We start from the raw sequence: 25,365 nt of genomic DNA, 5'->3' as shown, positions 1-25,365 counted from the left end.
ATGGTGAAACTCCATCTCTACTGAAAATACAAAAATTAGCTGGGTATGGTGGCAGGCACCTGCAATCTCAGCTACTTGGAAGGCAGAGACAGGAGAATCATTTGAATCTAAGAAGCAGAGGTTGCAGTGAGCCGAGATCATGCCGTTGTACTCCAGCCTGGGCAACAGGGTGAGACTCCATCTCAAAAAAAAAAAAAAAAAAAAAAATGCAGAAATACAGCCTGGCACGAACTACTCAGGATGACATCATAAATGAGCAGAACTGGATGGAGAACTTCTGATCTTTACATTTGTGGCCCATGCATCAAAGAGAAATCAAGCTTTGCTGGTCTTACCTTATCTCCTTTTGGTCCATAAGGTCCCAGAAGGCCTGGGGAACCCCTTTCTCCTTTCAATCCCGATAAACCAGTAGAGCCAGTGAATCCTTGAGGACCTGATGGGCCTTGAATTCCAATTGGTCCAGGTCGCCCCTAAGGTGGACAGAAGGAGTGCAATTAGTCAATAGAGGACTTAGCATTAATACTTCTCATTTTCCCACATCCAAAGAGCACTGTCATCACTTCACCGAGTAATTTTGGCTAAGAGATCTGTGAAGCACGCCAAAGTTCCAGACACGGATCAGAAAAGGCTATTTTAGGGGCTGCTAAGCTTATTTGGATAGAACACATTTTATAAGCACATTTAATAAGATTCATGTGCACCAAGATCCTTCAACTTTGTACTTCTTAGGAAATTAGTTATTCAGCCTGGATAATATTGTCCTCTTCCTAGTTAATGCCAGGCCATCCATCAGATTGTCAAAATAGTGAAAGAACAGAACGCTGGAGACCATCATGACATTTTATAACTCACATCCAAATGGCCAACCATGTGCTTGCAGTGAAATCCAGAAATGGCTGCACCTAGAGAACATTGCCCCAGGGGGCCAGAGTGGGCCCAGAAACCTACAAGCTGACAAACCTGCAAGAGCTCATCTTTGTTGGCAGATCCCAGGACTCCATCACTGCACCTAGTAGCAGACATTCACAGGGAAAACACACATACACATGCACATATACACACATGAATTGCTTATTTATTCTTTCTTCCTATCCCTCTCTCCTCTCCTCTCCAATCTGTAAAGTGTTGAATGTGTAAAATACAAGAAGCCTGAGAATATCTATTAAGTATCAATTATGACAGCAAGAGGGAACAGCCTGAGGATTTTAAATGTCCTGCTTATAAAATGTCTGTAACAATTAAGTCTGAGAGTACAGGCTGACATTTTAAAATGGACTCAGACTGAGCATTAACCCCAGTGGGTACAACATATGCTGGCTGGTCTATCATTTAGAACAAATCCCAGTAGGAACTGAATTTTCTTGGCAGAAGAATGAAAACCATTAGTAATATGCATTACCTCTCAGAGAGCACAACACCGTATCAGGTAGAAAGTCCATTTTCATAAATGCTTCCCATCTCTACCTCTTGGCCCCTTTACTGACTGTCCGTAATTTCCTACAAATCTGTGAAAAACTTTGAAAAGAAGCCCATTAAGCACGCCCTTTACTGTTCACCTTCAAGGTTTACTTTTTTAAAGGCTGAAAATAGGACGGATGCCTTATGCTGTGGCTACAGTTAAGTACTGGGGATGCAAGTGGCCACCAGCTGTGACGATCCTTTGGAGTATAATTTCAAGTGTCAATCAGGCCCACGAAGACCTACGACCCTTGCAAGAAAGTAAAAGACGCTCTGTCCAAGGAAATGCAGTTCTCTTGGGCACCACCTACCACTCAACCTTTCCCAATATCCAACATGTGGCCTACAAAAAATGATAGGTTGCAAACTGTTTAACAGGCTCCATTCTGGGAATGATGGGGTGGAGGAAACTTTCACTTTTTAGGTTCCTACCTCCCATCGTTGGAACTTTGTTTACAGTGGATCTGTTATTTATTATTATTGGGATTTTCACAAAATCAATACATATGTGTGTATATGTGTATATGTGTGTATAATACATATTAATAATATAAAAAGAAAAAGAGCAGTACTTAAAAAATAGTGCTGGGGTGCTATTGACAATGAGTAGGAGGTCAAAAGTGTGGGCCTACATTAATGATAGACTGGATAAAGAAAATGTGGCACATATATATACCATGGCATACTATGCAGCTGTAAGAAAAATGAGTTCACGTCCTTTACAGGGACATGGATGAAGCTGGAAACGATCATTCTCAGAAAACTAACACAGGAACAGAAAACCAAACACTGCATGTTCTCACTCACAAGTGGGAGTTGAACAATGAGAACACATTGACACAGGGAGGGGAACATCACACACTGGGGCCTGTTGGGGGGTGACAGGCAAGGGGAGGGATAGCACTGGGAGAAATACCTAATGTAGATGACGGGTGATGGGTGCAAGAAACCACCATGGCACATGTATACCTATGTAACAAACCTGCACGTTCTGCACATGTATCCCAGGACTTAAAGCATAATTTAAAAAAAAGAAAAAGAAAATGTGGGCCTAGGTTTCAAGACTAATGCATACAAAGTCACAGCAAACAGTACAAATCTGGAACAGAGCCTAAGTGCTGCGGGAACACAAAAAAAGAGTTGGCAATGGAGGGTTTGTGGAATGCTCACATTTTGCCCATGGCTGGGGGAAGTCATGGGCTGCATTGGAAAGGTTGATTGGAAAGGTTCCCGCTGAAGTGGGCCTGGAAAGCACGGCAGAAAAGTTGAAGACTTGATGTGGCAGGACACAGGGAACCCTCAGAGGTTTGGGAACAGGGAGAGTTGGGAGAAGAGCGGTCTTTCCTGGCTGAAAGTCATCAAGGAGCATTCAGGAGAACATGTGTATGTCAGAATGAGGCCATGGCTGCCTGCCTGAGGCTGGGACAAGGGAGGCAGATAAGAACCAGCTGTTGAGGAGGACGGAACTGCTTGATAGGAGAATGGAGGGCAGGATGGGCTTGCCGAGGCCACGTTATTACTAGCAGAGAGGATCCAGTCAGGGCACTGAATGCTTGACCCAAATCCAAGCCCTGCCAAAAGTTTTCCCACATCAAGGGAAGGAAGAGAAATCATTGAACAGCTACTGAGAGAGTAGGTTGTGATGCGGCCCAGTCCCATCCTGCTCACACCATTAGAGAGAAGAGTCCCAGCAGCACCCAGCATAGGCACAGGGACTGGCACCCTCTACCTCTGGTCCCTTACCTTTGCAAGCACATGGTAAGCAAGGGTAAGCAAGGAGACTTAGGAGGTAGGCAACTCGAGGGCTAGACTTAACTGGAACTCCAATTCCATGCAGAAAAGGCAGGGTCCCACAGCCTGCTTCTTTACTCCTGGCTTGGGGGGCATGCAGAATTTCTTGACACCTGTGTTCCGCCCAGAGAGCTGAAAGGAACTCTCCTAAAGAACTCACATATATTTTTAAAATTCTAATTCTTTTTCCAAATGAGAGTTTGAAAAGGCACCACCAGAGGAACGTGCACTTCTGAACTGCCCCAGGTTCCGGCTTGGGTTGGTGGGCGTGCCAGCAGCCCAGCTTGAAACCTCTCACATTGAATCGAGGGCCAGAAGCAGGGCCTGTGGGAAGTTTCTAGGTTTCTGCTCGTCCAGAACTGTTTCCTCAGCATGGTGTGAGGCCCTTATGGAGCCTGCAGTCATAGGATATGAGACAAAAAGCCTTCCCATCCATGGATGTCCTGTCATACAGTGGCACAGAACACCGGGAACAAATGAAAGTGACTGAGAAAAAAAAGAGGGAGACCCATTTCTTCTGCGGGTTGTTTTGTCATCCAGATACGCTTACTTTGTGCTTATAGCTGTATGATCTTTTTTCCTCATCTCTAATGCACAGGATTTCTGCCTCATTACCCATACAGCTAAAGCTTAATATTAACTAAATCAACGGTGAATTCCTTTCCTTTCCCATCCGACACTATAAGCGACATTTTTCATAATGGCCAGCAGAGGTCAGTGTGAGAACATAGAGACTACAGATAAGCAGGTGGGTGGGTGGGCCTCTCCTCTACAGAGCAAAAGAAATCAAACCAGTGTCAGAGAAGTCACAGAATGTTCGAGCAGGAAAGGCCCTTAGAGACCATTCAATCCAGGCTTTATTTTATACATGGGGCGGGTGGGGGGGAAAAGGCCGAGAGAAGAGGAAGTACTTGTTTAGGTCACATAGCTAGTAGGAACGGCATGGAACTAAACAGACCGCCTGCTGCCAGTACGTGGCTATTTCCCTGTTTGCCAGTGGCAGATGTCTTAGGGGGTCCTTGAGGCTGCCCCTCCACTACCCTGGGTCCGCCCCTGGGACTGTCCCCATCAGTAGGCTGCAGCAGCCAGATGCTCACACATTATTTCTTTCTTGCTAACCCTGGTCATTTCACAGAACCAGTCTGACACACCATCACTGTTTGGACAGCTAGCAGAATTTCAATGGGCTTGGACTAATGCCTTGCCCTGATACATGTCATTTATTTTGGCAAACAGACCCAGACAGGGCAGAAGGAACTCCTCCAAGTCTTTCCAATGAGCTCTCCTGCTTCCATCTGCTCAGGATTTTAAATATGCACATCAGGGTCTAATTCTCAAGGGAATGAGTTGGGACTTGTGCTTAAGGCCAGGAACTGCAGGTCTGCAACCACAGCCCAGGCTGGCTGCCTCCTGCCAACCACAGTGAGTTGGGATCAGTGTGCAGTTTAAGGTGACCTCTGATTAGACCCAGATAACTAGGGTAAAAGACTCAGAAATGGGGCTGCCTATAAAATAGTAGACATATGTAGAAATATCATCGACGAATCTTAAAAGCATATGCCTCACACTAGATAGGACAGTGAAACTGGTAAAGGAGGCTGACTTTTCATAAGTTAGTCCCTTTCTGCCTTTTTATACCTCCCTTAAGGTTCCAGTGTTCTTCTCCCATAAAATTAACATTTTTTCCTGAGGAAGAATCTGAAATTCATTCCCACTGAGGCGTTAATGACTGACAACTTAGAGCTTTGCTTTTCCCAGGGGGATTTGTAAAGCAAAGCATTAAGCTAGGGGATGCAAATGATATTTATGAAGCAGGGAAGGAGAAGGGTGTGCACAGGCCTTCCTAAGGATCCAGTTGTATTGTAGAAGGTGGTGCGGTGCTGTTAGGTACACTTTACGTGAAGTCTCCTTACTGCCAATTAACAGTTATATGACCTTGGGCAAGGGACATTACCATCTTGAGTATCAAGGGCTGAAGTGTAATAATAGCTCTTACCTAGGATTATTGTCAGCATTTAATGAGTTAATACATATAAAACACCTGGCAGATAGAATGAAAGCATCAGTTCCCTTTTTCCTTTAGGCATCATTTATGGCAAAACGGAGAGTTTATAGGATTGGGCACTCAATGCTCCTTCCCTTAAGTTTCAGTTGGAGATGCACAGACATCATTGAGCAACCCTCTTTGGGGGCAGAGATGTGTGCTTGGGAATAGATGAGCATGTATGCCAGCATCCCACATCAGTGAGAGCATTTCTCCTTTTACATAGCACTGGTGTCCTGGTTCTCCTGGGCACTTGGCTTCTCAGTGTTTATTTTTCCTCCTAAAGGGTCTTAATCTACATACTGATGATTCCCAAATCTGAACCTCCAGCCCATATTTCTCTTCTGAGTGTGCCAGATCCTTATAGTCAATGACTTATAAGAGATCTATTCAAATAGATATTCCAACTCAAACCCAACATGCCCCAAACTAAATCACATTGGCTTCTCCTCAACCCCATTCTCCAAACCAGCTCCCTTTTTCTGAGTTAATGGAGTTAACTCAGTAAATCGCACCATTCATAAAGTTGATTACGCCAGAAACTCAGGGTTCCTCCATGACCCTTCCATTCCCTCACCTCCCACATCTGATCCATTAGCAAGTACTGTGAATTCTACATGCAAAATCTAACTCAAACCTGTTCATTGATCTCTAGCCCCGTGGTCTTAGTTCAAGTCTTTCTCATCTCTCGCCTGGAGTGTTGCCACAGCCTGCCAAATTGCCTGTGACCTCCAATCTTGCATTACTCTCTCCGAACCTCTTATCCCAGGGCCTTTTTATGTACTTTTGTATAAGGCTCTGCTCTCCTGGCTACCTCTTCTATATCTTTGGCTCTAACCAAGATATCAGCTTCTCCAGGGAGTTTTCTATGATTACCCCCACCCAACTGTGTGGGCTAGATTGCCTGTTTATGTGTCTATACCTCCCAACAGACTGAACTCCTTGAGGACAGGGCTTATGTCTTACTCTTTACTGAATCACCTGTGCTCAGCACTATGCATGGTACTCAGTGGTCATCAGTAAATGTTTGCTGAGTGGAGAAATGATTGAATGGACATACACACTGAGAAGCCAGTGGCCCAGGTACATCAGTATCTTGTTTGGAAGTCTACATAGTGTTGAGGAAAAATGTCAAACCCTGTAAAATATTTGAAGAGATTTATTCTGAGCCAAATATGAGTGACTAATGGCCCATGAAACAGCCCTTGGGAGATCCTGAGAACATGTGGCCGGTGGTCAGGCCACAGCTTGGTTTGTACATTTTAGGGAGACATGAGATATCAATCAACACATGTAAGATGTACATGGGTTCAGTCTGGAAGGCTGGGACAACTGGAAGCCTGGAGCAAGGTGGGGGGCTTTCAAGTCATAGGTAGAATCAAAGATTTTCTGATTAGCAATTTGTTGAAAGAGTTATTATCAATAGAAGAGAATGTCTGGGTTATAATAAGGGGTTGTGGAAACCAAGGATATATCATAATAGATGAAGCCACCAGGTAGCAGGCTTCGGAGAGAATAGATGGTAAATATTTCTTATCAGATGTCAAGAGTCTGTTCTATCAGTAACTCCAAAAGGGAGGAGAGTATAATGAGGCATGTCTGGTTCCCTGTTCCCATCATGGACTGAACTAGTTTTCCAGGTTAGCTTTGGAAAGTCCCTGGCCAAGAGGACGGATCCATTCAGATGGTTGTGGGGGCCTTAGAATTTTAACTTTAATTTATAATAGTTGCAATAGAGTGCAATCAGGAAACATGTGATCACAGAATCACCAAAAGAGAGCTGCATAAGACTCAGGAATTGATCCAGTTCAGGATGGAGAAGTTGAAGGGCAGAAAGAGAAAGGGACTTAACCCAAGTACATACAACATCAACTGTAGACTTTTAAAACAATACCTTTTAGAGCCTTTGAAAACAGAAATGGTCTAAATCTAATGTAGTTTCTGGGCATTCTTTGTTCTCTGAGATCTCTCAGTGAAATGACTTTGATTCTCATCCTGAATGGAATTTATCCATTTAACAATGATTTATTCACAGATTTACTCTGTGCCAGGCATACGGGTTAAGATGGCAGGTAAGACATAGTTTCTGCATTCATGAAACTTACAGTTATGTTATCCCTTGAAAGCAGATGACACATGACCCATCACCAACCTAATTAAACACTTTTCATCTCATGCTGAGTTTTGTGCTTGGCAAGTATGAATATACATGTAGGGGGTGAGAAGGCAATACACAAAAGAAACACACTGCATTGCCCATGCCCTCAAGCAACATTTAAGCTTGTTGGGGGACATAAGGCCATATCACAAAAAGTATTGGAGATAAGGTCATTGTATTAAAGGAAAGAGATTAATTGACTCACAGTTCAGCATTGCTGGAGAGGCCTCAGGAACTTATAATCATGGCAGAAGGGGAAGCAAACATGTCCTTCTTCACATGGTGGCAGCAAAGAGAGGTACAGAGTGAAGGTGGGGGAAGCCCCTTATAAAACCATCAGATCTCATGAGAACTTACTCATCATCAAGAAAACAGCATGGAGGTAACCGCCACCATGATTCAATTACCTCCCATTGGGTCCCTCCCACGACATGTGGGGATTATGGGAACTACAGTTCGAGATGAGATTTGGGTGGGAATACAGCCAAACCACACCAGTCATATGCAATGCATTTTAAAAATTATACGGTATATATCACAAATCCAAGAGGAATTAAGAGATGTGTGAGTTGACAAGAGAGCAGAGGAGCAAAGAAAGACCCAACAAACTGTTAGTGAATACATTCTAAATATGAAGAACAACATGTTCATGGGAATCAGCGAATTCTGTAAGCGAGGGCCAGTCAGAATCCTGGGTCTGGCTGGAGCAGAGGTGAGATCACAGAGAATCAGTAGGAAAGGGCAATAGAGGATAACCTACAAAAATTTATAGATGCTGAGGTGCTTAATCTGGTACATTAGCATGTTTTGTTTTAAACTTTAGTTTGGCTTCCAGTTTTGTTCAGAATTTAGTGAAGTGACATGATGTGCTAGCTAAATGTACAGGGTTCAGAGTTCAAAAGTCTAGGATTCAGATTCCCTCTTCACCACTATAAGACTTTGGGACAAATGGCATCTTCAAATTTCCTCAGCTGTCAAGTGAGGATAATATCAGTGTCTACTTCATAGGGTAATTATGAAGCTTAAATAAGAAAATTCAAGTAGATCATTATTTTCGCTCCTTAGCATGCATCAGACTTACCCAGAGGTGATTAAAACACAGATTGCTGGGCTCCAGCTCCAGAGTTTCAGATTCAGTAGTTTTGGCTGGGTCTAAAAATTTGCATTTCTAACAAGTTCTCAGGTGGTGCTGACTCTACAGGATCAAAGACTACACTTGGAGAATCCCTGTTGTAAATCATTTAGCATTGCACCTCGCATATATTAAATGTGCAATAAAAGTTATTTGTTGTTATTGATGTACCATTATTTAGCAAATGATTATGGCTTGTGCAGGTTTGGAGTTCACAATCTCTGAAAGGCCCTCAGCATTCCTTTATCACTATGGCTTAGGGCACCTCTCCTTCCTCATTATGACACACCACAAGAGGAAAGGAGTGGATGGGGTAACAAGACTGGAGACAGGGAACCCCATAAGGGGGCTATGACCTCCTGAAGAGAAATAATGGTGACCTGGACTAGGTTCATGGCAGTGGAGACAGGGAAAAGACAGATTTGAGAGATATTTCAGAGGCTAAAAACTATAAGGACTTAGTGCCATATTGGAACTGACGAGTAAAACAGAGGAAAGTGCAAATGATGACTCCAGTGTTTCTTGATTGGGCAACTGAGTGGATCTCTTTGATGACATGAGAGAACTTAGAGGAAGAAGAGTCTTGGGCGGAAGATGAGGAATGCACCTTTGGACAGGTAGAATTTAAGATGCCTGGGCGAACATCTAGGGAGATGTTTAGCACATTTTTCCCACAAAACAGGAAGATTTGAGGAAACAGAGTGAGGTTTGTTCACCACTATATCCCGGGAGATGCAGTATTTGGTGTGCAGTAGACACACAAAACATAATTGTGGGGAATATACATAATTATGAAATGAATGAAAATAGAGAATTAGATATGCACTTGGGAATCTTTGAGAAGGCCACTTCCAAGTCTCATTTGCTAGGTGCAAAATGGAATTAAAAGAATGTCACTATCCTAAAATACTCCTTGTGGCCTTTTGAGAAGGGGGAGCAGAGATCCTTGACCTCCAGCCTAGGAACAAGGTGGCTTGATTTTTACAATTTGTCCTTACTTTACAACTGAAATTCTCATTTCAGCTAGTGGGTGGGGGAAATGCAAGAACTTAACAAACTTTAACTCAGTAGCTAGGGATCCTTCTCCTAGCAATGAAATGTGGTAAGAAAGATACTAATAATAACACCCCCATAAGCAGAATACTTAAATTTCACAGCAGTTTTCTTTTCACCATTCTTCTGGATTATCACAATACATCTGCAAGGCAGGCGAAGGGCACCAAGCTGCAAAGCAGTTACCAACAGGGCTGGGTAATGTCACACAGCTGCTCAGTGGAAGCGTTACATCAGAGCCTCCCAGTCAACTGTGTGCTCTCTCTGTTGAAACAAACGAAGATGAGTATCCATAAAGCCATACACTTCACTCTCCTAGTAACAGCACTAATGAACTAGCATTGCCTGCAGAAGTAAATAAAAAAGAAAGAATGCTGGTGGTGAAGAATGTGTCTCGCATATGGCAGGTAAAGACTCATATCATGCAGATATACAGACCTATTTTGTGGCCCAAGAAACTTTGGATTAGCTTGATAATGTTAACATCATCTACGATTCGCCAACAAGAGCAGTGACCCTTTCCATCTACATACATACATACATACATGCATACATACATAATACATACATACATACATACATACATAGTGATCGATGTCTTGCAAAGACAATTTTCAGGTCTGCCACAGCTAATAAATAGTATCAGAGTCTCCCCCTCAACACTCAAATGGAATCACATTTCTTTTCTAGTTCTTCAGCTATAATCAGCGTTTGAAGCAGCCAGCCCAGGCACGAAGACATGCATCTACATGTTTTGTTTTCAAAGATACATCCACCCATTCTACTGGTTATTGTCAGCATGTTGAAATTTTTAAGAAGACATATCCAGACTGATAAAGTTAACTCTTGCTAGGCAAGACTTTGCATCCATTTCTTCTACCTGTTTACTCACATTTCTCTTCTAAAACATAATAATAACTTTCTTTTACCAAGAGTTTATAAAGTGCTATTCCTTAAATTCACCTCCTTTAATCTTTTAACAGCCCCAACAGGTGGGTATGAATCTCATTTTACAGATGAAGAAACTCAAATGCGGAGAGATTAAGGAACTTGCCTGAGATCACACAGCAAGCAACTGGTGAAACCAATTTGCTGATACCAAAGGCTTTGTTTCTTCCACCAAGCTACACTGTCTCTGCATTGAATGATGCTCTGAACGCAGAGACACAAACCCATGAACAGGAGCAGTAAGAGCTACACTGCAGAGAAAATATTGTTATTTTCATTGATACCAAAGCAATTTATCTCAATTTACCCACACTTTTATTGGAATAAGTACTCTTTAATAGAAATGTACTGATATAATTAAAAAATTAAGAAATATCGGCCGGGCACGGTGGCTCAAGCCTGTAATCCCAGCACTTTGGGAGGCCGAGACGGGCGGATCACGAGGTCAGGAGTTCGAGACCATCCTGGTGAACATGGTGAAACCCCGTCTCTACTAAAAAATACAAAAACTAGCTGGGCGAGGTGGCGGCGCCTGTAGTCCCAGCTACTTGGGAGGCTGAGGCAGGAGAATGGCGTAAATCCGGGAGGCGGAGCTTGCAGTGAGCTGAGATCCGGCCACTGCACTCCAGCCTGGGCGACAGAGCGAGACTCCATCTCAAAAAAAAAAAAAAAAAAGAAATAAGATGCACTTCAAGCAATGGCTCTCCCTAGAACTTAAAAGATGGGGGATTTCTTCTGGTTCCACAATTAAAGTGGCCTTCTTACCTGGTCAGTGGGTAATGGTTAGTTTATCTAGGCTCTGGTGGACAAATTCTGATGTGCTATGAGTCTCCAATGCTAGCATATTCGTTTAGTGGCAGAAGGAATATAGGCACAGTATGCTAACTTGATGGTCATTACGCTGAGCAGAAATTGGAGAAGTAGGCTTTAGACATGTCATATTTTCCCTTATCCCTGGGAAATGTAATTATTAAAATAGGATGAAGTGGAGCTGCTAGATAGAGGCAAATAAATTCATGGGAGAATCTTCAGGTGTCCCTTTCCTCCATAACACATTCACAAAACTATTATCAGGAACCATACCAAACTTCCCTTTTGTGATATTTAATGGGAATTGCAAGAATAAAAAATCACATAAAACTGTAAATATGATCAACAGTTGGACATAAAAATAAAAACAGAACAACTAAACACCTTTGTAACTATTATAAATTGTTGAATGAGCCCCCATATCCCTTGGAATGGGCATTCAGTCTATACAAAGAGCCCCAGTGTGTACCGAGTTTCCAGACTGCGTGAGTAAATAAATACAACTCCACTTGGGATGAATTTAACCTGAAACTAATATACCTGTTGGAAAGACATGAAATACTTAATTTGAGAATGATTTTGATTTGAAAGTTTTCTAGCAAACTTGATGTCACCTTTGCCTCTTAAAAAAGTCTCCTGTTTGAAGCAGAAGTATAAGAGTTAGATTAAATTCCCTGCTCCAACCTTCTAGCTGTATGATATTGAAAAAGTTAATCTCTAGGCCTTTGTTTTCTCATCAACAAAATGAGGTTATTACTTGCTCTACCCATTTCCTAGGTTGCTTTGAGCGTCAGTGGAGACAATGTATGTGAAAATGAGTTATAGTTTCATTCCACTGACAAAACTTTGCTTTTGGAGAAAAAGCTCGATTAACCAAACTCCAATTGTCCAACAAACAAACTAACAAACAAACCTCATTTGCTGGACTCATGAGGCAGTAAACCCCTAAGGAAGTGCTTTCAGTAGAAAAAAGATTGAATAAAAAGAGGAGCAGAATTTAAAGCTGTGAAAGGTGGGAGCAAATTGACTGTCTCACACAGGAATCTCATTACAGTTTCAAAATGATTAGATCTACATTATTACAAATGTATGGTTTATTAAAAATACAAGGTTAATTACAATCTGGAGCCAACCTTTTTCTTTTAGTTTTCCTAGCAAAACACAGATATGGTTTTATAATAAAAATCAAAGCGAAACAAGACTTGCCAGAAATTCACTTCAGAGCAATTTTTGCTGTAGTGTATCTATTCCATTAGACAAGGGATACTTTTGGCATTTTTCTCTGACACAATATATTGCCCATCATTGTATGCTACACAACCTTTGGTCCAATACTGAGCTGGTGTGAGCTGATTGCCTCTGGATCAATGTTGACTTCCCTGATTCTCTGGTGAAAAGCCATCAAGTTTTGGGAGTGAGAGGTAACTGGGAGCAACCAACTACTAATCCTTAAATAGAAGGAGTAAAAAAAAAAAGGGTAGGATCAAAGAAATTCTGTCAGGACCTCCTTGTCAGAGAACTCAGGGAGCTCTGAGATGGAAGGGCAAGGAAGAGAGGGAAGCAGTTTACTTACACAGTTTTGATGCTGTTCCCATGCAAACTTACATTCCTGTATTCATTTAGAACCAGAGGAGCATTAATATGCACACCTATGCTGATAAAGAGATACACATTCCAATCCAAACACACATGCCCACAGGCACAAGAGCCTGTTAAAATGGTAGAGCCTGCTGGTACTCTGGCATAGCCTGCCATATAATCATGGATTATCATAGACATTCATGGATTTGAACTGAAGAAGATGGGATGACACAACTCCCTTCCATTGACCCTCACAACAATATGTAGCAGTCCCTATGGACAAGTAAAGCCCTCTGCACAGACACACGCAGGCGAAAAAGATGGGAAGGGAATGAGAGCTCCACATTTCTGATATATTTTCCCCTCCCATCATGAACAGTTGGAAGCTGAGATGAGATCAAGTTCTGTGTGCAACAGGAAAGATGGGCAATGGAGGTGGTGGCAGCTGTGGTATCGATAAAGTAGAAGCCCCAGAGCTGTTGGTGGCATCAGGTATAAGAGTTACAAGTTTACATTGGTGAAGTGCTTCAGATTTCAAGGTGTTTTCACATGTATGACTCCATCTAATGCTCATAACAACACTGTCCTCAATGTACTAGAGAAAGTAATTGAGGCCCAGGGGCTAACTTGTCCATGGCCATGCAGTTTATGGGCGGCAGACCGAGATCTTTAGTCTGAGTCTAGCGGCTTTTTCCACTATTCCCTTAATAAGGTGGCAGGTCAATTCTTGGTCAAAAATTCCCACTAAAATGTCATGTAACTCCACCAAGAACCCTGGGTCTGGAGTGTATTGAATCCTCTTGACTCTTCCCTAAATTCTTCTTGCTGCCCAGTGGCACCCTTAGCAATCAATTATGTAGATGCACCAAGGACAAAGAACTCAAGTCAGTGTACTTGTTCCACTGACAACTCATTGGTTCAGTAAATCGATGAGGCAATTTTTTAGAGATAAATCGGGCAATTTCTTGATTGCCGACTATGCCATGGTGCAACATGCTGGAAACAGAAATGAATGCAACATGGGTCTTGTCCTTCAGGAACTCTCAATCCAAGTTAGAAAAGAGAAGTTATGCATGCACATGAGTATATACCATAAGGCATAGGAAGGCAGGAGGGATATGATTCTCAACCCAAGGACTGTTGATGGGTTTATCTTGGAGATAGAGGAGGGCTTTTTATTCTTCCAAACTAGAGAGTAGAAAAAAATGCATAAAGAGAAGACCCAGGGCACATTTTGGTAAGTAAGAGGGAAGTGGAGAATGTCTATTTCAAATTGATCTCAATTTTCTCAACAAATGTAGGAAGTGAGCTCATGAGTAGAGAGGGAAGGTATTTGAGGTTGAGGATGACTTGAGAGGGCCAGAAGGAGATGCTATGGAGGATGTGACAGGAAGTCAATTGTTAGAAAAGTGTGAAGGCCTACCAAGCAGCACTGAGAGCTCCACTGACACTAGATAACACATTTTTAATGTGTGGAGGAATCTTCCTCAAACAATAGTTGGCAGCTTAGGAGCAGGAGGAAGCAAAGCAGGTGGTGGGGTTTTCCAGGTCTGGGCACTGGCAAATATATATATCAGAAGTACTGGGGGTGAGTATGCGGGTGAGGGAGAGGGATAAGTCCAATAGGAGGAGGGTAAGAACAATGTGGAAATAGCTGATCTTGGGCTCCAGGCTGGAGAGAGAGCCAGAGGGGAGCCAGCAATTCGTGGTAAACAATGATTTATAAGAAAATTTGCCCTTGCTCAAAGTGAGACGCTTGAACCACCTAGAGGTATAAATTATGTACATTTAGTACTTGAGCCAATTCTGTCAAGACAAATCTGGAGTCAGAGAAAGCAACCTGAGGATTCACACATGGGGAAAATCCACTAGACTGTTAGCAACCTCACCCCACCTCTACCTCAGGCTGAAGACCTTGTCTAGCATTTAACTCAAAGAGAGATGGTTTCAGCTGCTGGGGAGATAATGGTGCTAACTCCCAGGTCAGAGTCAATGGCCTGTATAGGGAGGAGAGTAGGCAGCATAGGTGTTCACAGCTCACTAAAGACTGATGTTTTGTCAGGGTTCATCATCCTCTGTACCTTCCCCACTTTCACACCGTCATCTACTTTTGGTTATATCTCACTCTGCCCAACGTTTCCTTAGAGTTTGTAGCAATGAAAACACCTAAACAAGTTAACAGTCCATTTTCTGGTTCTTACAGAAAGCAGAGTTAGGGATAAATTAGGAAACCATACCTAAAGGTATCTAGATGGGAAATCGAGGAGGGAGGAAGTGGCAGTCAGAAAAGCAAGCAAAACAGGCTAAACCCTAGGAACTAGGGGAGAAAAAGGGGTGAAAAGGAGTTGGCCAGACCAGGGGCCTGGCCGGATGGTGAACTGGGCAGGAAGTCCCATGTTCTGCTTACCTTCCACCTCCATTATTGCTTTTTTTCATTCTCTGGTTTTATGAGGATTTTAAAAGCTTCTGAATCGGGTGCTGGCAATCTTTCAGAAAAAGTTAATACAGAATTCTGTAGAGATAAAGTCCCTTATGAAGGCCGCCACGGCCAAGAGTAGCAACACTTGTCCCTTAAAGCTGAGTGGAAGACAAATCTTCAAGTACTTTCCCCTTCAGGGCTTTGAGTGCTTCAGGTCCTTTGGCCTGAGAACCAAGCAGCTAATCACATCCCTTGACTTGCAGACTTGACGAAGACAGGTGTCTTTGTTAGTCCATTTTCAACCAGTCTCCGGAACCCAAGAGAAGAAAAAGTGAGGGGGTGTTATGGGGGTGGGAGAAGCTCTAGTAAGTGTATGTGCAAGAGGAAAGATCTGGCCGGGCGCGGTGGCTCAAGCCTGTAATCCCAGCACTTTGGGAGGCCGAGACGGGCGGATCACGAGGTCAGGAGATCGAGACCATCCTGGCTAACACGGTGAAACCCCGTCTCTACTAAAATATACAAAAAATTAGCCGGGCGAGATGGCGGGCGCCTGTAGTCCCAGCTACTCGGGAGGCTGAGGCGAGAGAATGGCGTAAACCCGGGAGGCGGAGCTTGCAGTGAGCTGAGATCCGGCCACTGCACTCCAGCCTGGGCGACAGAGCGAGACTCCGTCTCAAAAAAAAAAAAAAAAAAAAAAGAGGAAAGATCTCCCAAAGGCAAAGCTAAAGAGCACAATTAGGGGGAAGGTGCACACGAAGATAGAGCAAGGCTAGCTTGCAGTGAGCACTGCCAGGCAGCTGCTCCAGGGCTCCTAGCCCTTGGGACCCTACTCCAGTAACTGTTCTCTTCCATGTTCCGGACAGGTTGCTTTCCTTTCATCTTTGAAACATGCTCTTGAGTGCGTGATACTAACCAATAAAACAAACAAAAATGCTTCCTCTGACTCCCTTACTCCCGTTCCCTGTAAGCTACCATCTCATGTCTCCATTGCCTTTCCAGAACAAACTTCATGGTAAACCAGTCAACACTCGCTGCATCCATTTCCTCTCCTTTCACTCTCTCCAAGCCCTGGCAATCTGGGCCTACCAACTCCTCTCTCTTGAGAGTACTCTCTGGAAAGTAACCAGTGACCTCTGTTAAATTCTAATACCATAGACCTCTGCAGCATTTGTCATCACTGAACACTCCTTTCCCTTCTGAAACCTCCTCCTTGGCTTTTACTGCACTATACTATGGGCTCTTCAGTCTATTGTCCCTTCATCACCCTCTTCACTGGCCCCTTCCATTTTGCCCAAAGGCTCTTGTCTCTCTCATGGTGACTTCATTCATCTCCTACAATTTCCACCACCTTTGCTATAAAAATGAGACAGCATTCTAATTTATTTCTCAGGTCCCTCCAATTTCCTGAGTCCGTGTCCATGCCACTCTTATTAGTCCTTTTAGGAACCAATTACCAAAGCCTAGCTCAGTCCCTCATTAGCTCTCACCTGGATAATGACAACAGCCTCTGGAGTTCTCTCTGTGTCCAGTCAAACATTGCAGCAATCCATCTAACACTCTGTGACAGTAATCATCCTAGGTCTGGTCCTATTGCTCTCCTGCTCAAAAACTGTAAACCACTCCATATTACTTTCAAAATAAAACCCACACTCCTTAATCACACATTGAAAGCCCTTCACCATTCAACTCCCATCTGTCTTTGCAGGCTTATTTTCCACAAAACACCCCTACTTGCCCTAGACTTCAAAAATTACTCTCTCCTTGCTGATACTCAAATCCATCTTGTACTCTCTCACCACCTGGCTTCCAACCAAGCTGTTTCCTCATCAAAAATTCCCTTCTCTTCCAGAACTTTCTACTAAGGCTCTATCCATCCTTCAAAGCTCAGCTCAAATCTGCCCTCTTTCAAACAGACTTCTCAGATTTCCCTGGTTGGAGTTGATGTCTCCCTTCCCACATCACTTAAAAATTTTGGGGGAATAACTCAGCTACAAAAAGCCAAGTTAATTACATCTATTAGTTCGTGATAAAATGTCATCATTAGTCCATGTCCAACTCCTCATTTTGAAAAGTTCTTTTCCTTCATCCACATCCCCATTCTCATTTCTATCCCTCTCAGGTATCTTCTTTAATATATTTGATATGAGTCCAGGATATCTAACAAATACCTCTCGCTTTCTCTTTCTCTCTCTCCCTCTGTCTCTATCTATCTAGCTATCTATCTATCTATCTATCTATCTATTTATCTTCTATCTCTACGTGTTTCTATCTATCTGTCATCTACCTATCATCTATCTCTCTATATCTATTTATCTGTCTATCTATCTATCATCTATCTATCCATCTATCTATCTATCTAGTTTTTGGGGTGTGTGTATTTTTTTTTTTTTTGAGATGGAGTCTTGCTCTGTCACCCAGGCTGGAGTGCAGTGGTGTGATCTCGGCTCACTGCCACCTCCGCCCCCTGGGTTCAATCAATTCTCTGCCTCAGCCTCCTGAGTAGCTGGGATTATAGGCGCCTACCACCATACTTGGCTAATTTTTGTATTTTTAGTAGAGATGGGGTTTCACCATCTTCGCCAGGATGGTCTTGAACTCCTGACCTCGTGATCCACCCACTTCAGCCTCCCAAAGTGCTGGGGTTACAGGCGTAAGTCACCACGCCTGGCCATGTGTGTGTATTTAAAATTGATGTTGCTGTCTTCGGGCTATAGATCACATTCTATTTCTCGTTCTTGCTCAAGAATGTCTTCAAGATCTGTATTACTATTTGCACAACTACTTTATTGCTTCTAACCCTTATGTAATATTTGAAAGTATGCATTTACCATATTTTACATGTACATCTCTCTATGGATAGACATCTAGTTTGCCTCTAATCCCTTACACAAAAAATTCTGTGATAAACAAATGATTCTGTGATAAACGTCCCCATAAGAAGTGTCCTATTTTCAAACCACGGAGAGATTCTGCAGCACTGAGGTTTCTGGGTATAGGAATACATGGTTAGTACCAATAAATGCTGTCAGATTGTAAGCTGTATAACAGTTTACACTCCCATCAACAATACATGAAAAATCATTTTTTCTCCTCATGCTATCAAATACTTGGTGTTACCTGACTTCACAATTTTTGTCAATTTGATGAGTATAACTTGATATGTCACTGTTATTTTAATTTGCACGTTTCTGAACACTAGTAAAGCTAATCATCTCTTCATAGGCTTGTTAGTCAATGCAGTTACTCCCCTTCTGTGGTCTGTCCAGTCTGTGAATACGCTTTTCCCATTTTAACAATTGTGTCTTCTGCCTTTTTCTTGTCAATTTACCAGAGTTCCTTGGACATTGTAGCTATCAATGCCTTGTCAGTTTTAGACATTGCAAATACCTTCTCCCAGTATATCATCTGTCTGTTACCTTTGTCTATGGTGTCATTCATTGAACCGGAAGTCTTAAAATTGATGTAGTAAAATTTATGACTTTCCACCTTATGTCTTGTGGTTTGGGGTCTATTTAAGAAGTTCTACACTATTTCAGGTTATAGAGAAATTCTCCTACATTTACAGTTTTACCTTTCACATTTAGGTTTGTAATCTATCTAGAGGTCACCTTTATATGTGATATAGGGTAGCAATCCAACTCTATTTTTCTCCAGATCTTTTCTTTTTCAGGTAATCGAACCAAAAGGATATAATAGTATATGCTTAACATAATGTGGTAAATTGGTGGGACTGCTCATAGTCACCAGTGGAAGCCACCAGCCTGGGAGCTCTGACCACTTTAGGTTCTTCCTGGATATCCTAAGGGTCAAGGAGATCAATAGCTCTGTACACCTATAATCCATTTATAGCTTGTAACGTGACACACTGGTTTGGAAGCTCTGTCAAGTGATGATCCATCCATTCCAATACCAAACAATCCATCCTCCCCTTGAGGTAAAATTACTTTTATCTTATCATCTGTTTCTGAGTTCTATATTCTATTAATTGGTTTACTAGCCTTTTGCTGTGCACTCCTACCTATTATTATTATGTCTTTGCAGCTTTTCTCAAATTGTAGAGGGGAAAGTCTCTCACCTGTTCTTTTTTCAAAAATCAATTTAATATTCATAGACATTTATTCTTTTACCTACATTTTAGAATAAGTTTTTAAAGTTCCTTAAAATATCCTGCTGGTATTTTCATTAGAATGGCATTGAATTTGGATGCATGCAGTGGGTCACACCTGTAATCCCAGTACTTTGGGAGGCTGAGGTGGGCAGATCACTTGAGGTCAGGAGTTTGAGACCAGCCTGGCCAACATGGTGAAACCTCGTCTCTACTAAAAATATAAAAATTAGTTGGGCATGGTGGTGGGCACCTGTAATCCCAGCTACTCAGGAGGCTGAGGCAAGAGAATCATTTGAACCCAGGAGGCAGAGGCTGCAGTGAGCCAAGATTGCACGACTGAACTCCAGCATGGGCAATAGAGTGAGGCTCTGTCTCAAAACAAAAACAAAAACAAACAAAAACAAACAACAACAACAACAAAATTGACATCTTCACAATAAGTCATCTCATCCATCAACATTGTATATCCCACCATTGATTCAGATCTATTACATCTGTTTGTAGAATCTAAAATTTTTATCTATAAAATGTCCAATATAGTTTTTCTCAGGTTAATTACTAAGAAAAAAGATATGTTACAGATTTTCTTTTCTGTTGTTATTATAAATGGTAATTTTACATGTAGAACTTTGCATTTCTATTATTATATTCAGAGTGTGCTTTGGACTAGAATTCTATGTCTAAGGGCCTGTTTCCCAAATTAGGCTTGGAGCATCTTAAGACAAGCCTTTGTTTGGTTCACCTTTCTTTCCACTACCGTGCTTTGCCAAATTAAGTGCTCACTCAATATTGATTGAACTGAATGAAGGGGGCTGTGAAGTACTTCAGAATGCTTTGAAAATTACTGTTCATGCAATTTTCTGACAAAAATGCCACGTGACTCTCATTTAAAAATAAATTAGCCATGGTACTTCAAATTAAATATTGGAGGAAACAGAGGGGAGAGGAAAAACATTACTAACTATGGTTTTGCATTTTGAATCATGCTAATATTTTCTACAATTCCCAAATTAACTTATGAAAAATGGAGGGGGAAGTATCTCTGAAACTGAATAGAAACAGAAACAAATGGAGTTATTTTGGTGCGTAATAACTGGGTGGGGGCATATAGGAGATTTTGGGGTGATGATAATGTTCTGTATCTTGGATCTGGTTGGTGGGTACTTGAGTATGTTAACTTTGTGCTGTACACTTATGATTTGGGCCCCTATAAATATCATATAATTTAGAAGTTATAAAAAATGGGCCGGGCGCGGTGGCTCAAGCCTGTAATCCCAGCACTTTGGGAGGCCGAGACGGGCGGATCACAAGGTCAGGAGATCGAGACCATCCTGGCTAACACGGTGAAACCCCGTCTCTACTAAAAAGTACAAAAAACTAGCCGGGCGAGGTGGCGGGCGCCTGTAGTCCCAGCTACTCGGGAGGCTGAGGCAGGAGAATGGCGTGAACCCGGGAGGCGGAGCTTGCAGTGAGCTGAGATCCGGCCACTGCACTCCAGCTTGGGCGACAGAGCGAGACTCCGTCTCAAAAAAAAAAAAAAAAAAAAAAAAGAAGTTATAAAAATGTAAAATGAGACATTATTGCAGTTCACAAGTAATATAAATGTATATAAAACATGTAACATAATGCCTGACACATAATAATAATAATACCTACACGTACTCTAATTCAGGCCTGTGCTAAGCATCTCATAAAGATGGTACCATAGAATGCTCAGAAAAGCTTATGAAGTAGGTACTATTATCATCACCATTTTATGTATGAGGGAAATGAGGCAAAGAGAAGTTACATGACTATTCACAATCATACAGTTGGAAAGTGGTGGAAATACCATTTAAACCTGGGCAGTCTGATTGCAGATTGTGTGCTTTTAATCACTATGCTGAACTGCCATCCAGTAAATAGTGCTATTATGATTCATATATTATAGATAATCTTATTATATTACTTATATATAATAAATATATAATAATAAATATATATTTATATAGATAAAACCCTGAACAAAAAGTGTCCTGACTGAGCTGTTTTCAGAGTAGCATAGCTTGGTGAGGGGTGCTCTATTGCACCTTAGCTACCATCATTTCTAAGGAACTCAACTTGGAAGCTCTGGAGAAGAAAAGGGTTCTACCTCTTGGTCTTCTGCCAGATTATTCTAATGGTCCTTTCTACCTCCTTTCCAAAATGATGGGTCAAAATGGAATCCATTTTAAAAAAACAACTTTTTATTTTGGAATAATATTAGATTTATAGAAAAGTTCAAAGATAGCAGAGAGTTCCAGTATACCCCAACCCCATCACCTGGTTTTACTAATGTTAACATCCTATGTAACTATTGTACATTCATAAAAACTAACAAATTAACATTGGTATGATGCTATTAACAGAACTCTATATTTTATTCAGATTTCACCAGTTTTTTTTTTTTTTAAAGAGACATGCCAGTATGTTGCCCAGGCTGGTCCCAAACACCTGGCCTCAAGTGATACTCCTTCCTCAACCTCCTGAATTGCTGGGATTACAGGTGCAAACCACTGTGCTTGGCAGATTTTACCAGTTTTTATACTAATGCCCTTTTTCTGTTCCAGAATCCAAACCAGGATACCTAATCACATTTAATAAAATACACTGAAATTTGTTTTTATCATGGTAAAAATACCTAACATAAAATTGGCCCTTTTAGCCATTTTTATGTATACAGTTATGTGGCATCAAGTACATTACATTGTTGTACAACCGTCTCCACCATCCATTGCCAGATCTTGTCCATCTACTCCAACTGAAACTAGTAAAATAAATTTTCACAACAACAAAGAAAACCTGTAGTCCAGAGTAGCTGGAACCCACAGAAACACCACCACACAATTAACTACTAAGTTGTAACAAGGCCAGACAGAATCTATAGAAAATATCTAGATTGAGTTAGTGGTAAACGCTCTTAATAAATAAATCTTGGCAATAATAAGCTAAGCAACCTATTTGAGTGAAATCTATAGCCTGAATAAGAAGCTGCAAATAAATGGTTTTTAGAAAACACAATTCTGTGAAAACAATCCAAAAGTAAACAAATCACCAGGAGGAACAACAGGACTATACTCCTGTTTGCAGAAGAGAACCTAAAAGTGGTCGCTTGACTCACGCTCTGGCAGTTACCTAGCAATGTGCACGGCACCTGAGTGAGTGATCAGACATACCCAGTCTGGATGTCTTCGGTGGCCCTCTCAAACCCATCAGTGCACCACCTCATGTATTCTATGCCATCAAGCAACTGTCAGAAGACTGCACAAACAGCTGGTTCTGAGAACAATCCCATAGCATATAAAAAGCTCACATGGCTACTGTTGCAAGTATTTGGCAAAATAAAGAAGGAAGAAGACTCTCTAGATTAGAAACATGCTAGATACTCTCAATCACTTCTTCTCAGCTGTCCTGTGTCTACAAATCGCTTAGGAATCCTGTTAAAATGCAGGTTCTGATTCAGCAGGAGACTCAAGGTTCTGCTTTTCTAACAAGCTCCCAGGTGACGCTGATGCTGCTGAAGCTACTTCACATTGAACAGCAAGGATATAAAATAGTAGTTCTTAACTTGGCTGCATATTGGAATCACCTAGGAGATTTGGGTCCCATTTCCAGAGAGTCTGATTTAATTAATTGGTTTAGGGTATATTATGAACTGAATTGTGTTCCCTTCAAATTCATATGTTGAAGCCGCCATCCCCCATGTAACTGCATTGGAGATAAGGCCTTTAAGGAGGTGATTAAGGTTAAATGAGGTAATAAGAGTGGCACCTTGATCCAATAGAACTGGTGCCCTTATAAGGAGAGGAAGAGATACCAAAGTTCTCTCTTGCCATGTGAGGACACAGCATAAAACCAGGCCACCCCATAAAACCAGGAGGAGAGACCTCACCAGAACCTGACCACACTGGCACCCTGATCTTGGACTTCCAGCCTCTGGAATTGTGAGAAAATAAATTTCTGTTGTTTAAGCCACCTAGTCTATGGTATCTTGTTATGGCAGTTCAATCTGACTAAGACAAGGCATGGCCTGGACATTGGGGTTTTTAAAAGCTCTCAAGGTGATTCTAATGTGCAGCTAAGGTTTGTGAACCTCTGCTCTAAACAGTAGTTGAACTGAATGCAGTGTCAAAGGTGCATCACTCATGTACCCGTGCATCACTCATACACAAAAGCTACAGAATATGCTTGGAGAAACATCAACTCAACTCACCAGTTAATTACAGGATAGACATGGACACCTTCCTACACAAACAACTTAGTCATATTCATCAAGGACATGAGTGGCTTACCCAAAACCTGGGAGAGCTTATGTGATGTTTATAAAATGACAGCGGTCACATTTTCTCTTTTAGTTCTCTTCAGGAGAAAGACTGTGGACAACGTTATGATTTGTATTTTCTTAACCAAGGCATATGATCCTTTTTTCTGAGTGGGCATATGGAAAATCCTGTGAAGAATAACCCTTCAGGTATGTTCACCAATATTTTTTTTTTTGCTTAATTCACAGGAGAATGATAAGAGAGCTATCAAACACTCTCCTCTGATCACACCAAGCAAGGCTGGGCTGCCATAACATGTTATTTAGTGTTCACTTTTAAGCAGCATTCTCAGAGTTAGAGTTCTTGAAATCAACATTGAGTTTCATCAGAAAAGAATATATCTACCTTGAAAGACTTTTATAGCAAAATCAAAGGATTAGGGAGAAAACCCATAGTCTTTTACTGGTCATCTATTGTGTACTATTGGCCACTAATCATAAAAACATTCCACTGTGAGCTCAGTTTGCTTAGGCTCTGCTTCTTCTTGGCTGACCAATAATGCTGCAATTCCTCACGTCTTAGGACCAGGGCACCTGGAAACACACACCTAAGCATTTGACCTCCTAACCAACTGATCTACAGCGTTGCCCCTCATCATGGAACTTTCACTGGGTTGCTGTAAAGATTAAATCTGAATCTGCAATGGAAAAGTGCTTTAGAAAAGGATTCAATACTAGGTGAACATGATCATAGCATGATGATTAGGTCATGAGAATGTTTGAGGGTGCTGAAATGGTTGGAATGAGTAAGCTTTAGGTTGGTTCAACTGTCCTAACCACCACTTCTTTTCCACATGCAGATAATCAAGAAATGATCATGAAAATATCTAACAATTCCTAAGGTTCACTCTTTAGCTTGTTAGCTTCAAGCACTCATCCAAAAAAGAGCCAGATCAGGTGGCCACAGGGCTAGGCTTGATCCAAGGAAAAGAGATGTCTCTTTTCAGATACCATTCAGATGTTTCCTCTACATTAGCAGAGACTAAAAATATATTCCTATGGGACCAGTTATGTGCTACAAAAGGCAGGCCTTCACAAATTCTCCCAAACAACAACTTGGCAGAAGTAGGGTTTTCTGCTTTAACCAGTGAGAGAAGTTTGCTGGGGGTAAAATCACAGAGGAAAACACTTCATCAGTACATGTGACAAAACAAACTTCTTTCATGAAGTTTCCCACCTAGCTTAAAAGTAGACTATTTTAACAGAAGGTGCATGCGTGTGTGCACACAAACAGGTCAGTCCGATAACATTCCCAGTGCCTTTATCCAAGAAGTCTTCTTCACCACTCTGCATTTTGATCCTCCTTACCTTCAGATGCTTCCAACAGAAGGCTCACTGCTGTGAGATATTTTTGTCATTAATTAGCTCAATTAAATGGTGCACTGAGCAGAGGGAGCACCATGTTATTGTCAGCATTTACAGGAATCACATGGAAGGAACTCTGGGTCTAGTAGGTAAGGCTGAAAAGCTAAATATGCTTAAACCTCCTCCCACGTACTCCCCCAAAGCTGTGACGTATTGGCA

At 41.8% G+C, this 25,365-nt stretch overlaps 1 protein-coding gene across 1 annotated transcript in view; it reads right to left on the bottom strand.

The window, feature by feature from the left end:
* The window catches only part of COL4A6 (collagen type IV alpha 6 chain), a 293,859-nt gene that overhangs the window by 69,051 nt on the left and 199,443 nt on the right, over positions 1-25,365 (bottom strand). The window contains 1 exon segment of the mRNA XM_033201864.1: positions 336-470. Within this exon segment, the coding sequence (XP_033057755.1) occupies positions 336-470 (135 nt within the window).

Source organism: Trachypithecus francoisi, unplaced genomic scaffold (genome assembly GCF_009764315.1).
Source record: "Trachypithecus francoisi isolate TF-2019V2 unplaced genomic scaffold, Tfra_2.0 Lachesis_group6, whole genome shotgun sequence".
NCBI classification, from domain to species: Eukaryota; Metazoa; Chordata; class Mammalia; order Primates; family Cercopithecidae; genus Trachypithecus; species Trachypithecus francoisi.
Note: the sequence above shows the minus strand (reverse complement) of the source record. Positions and strands in the feature narration are given on the sequence as shown.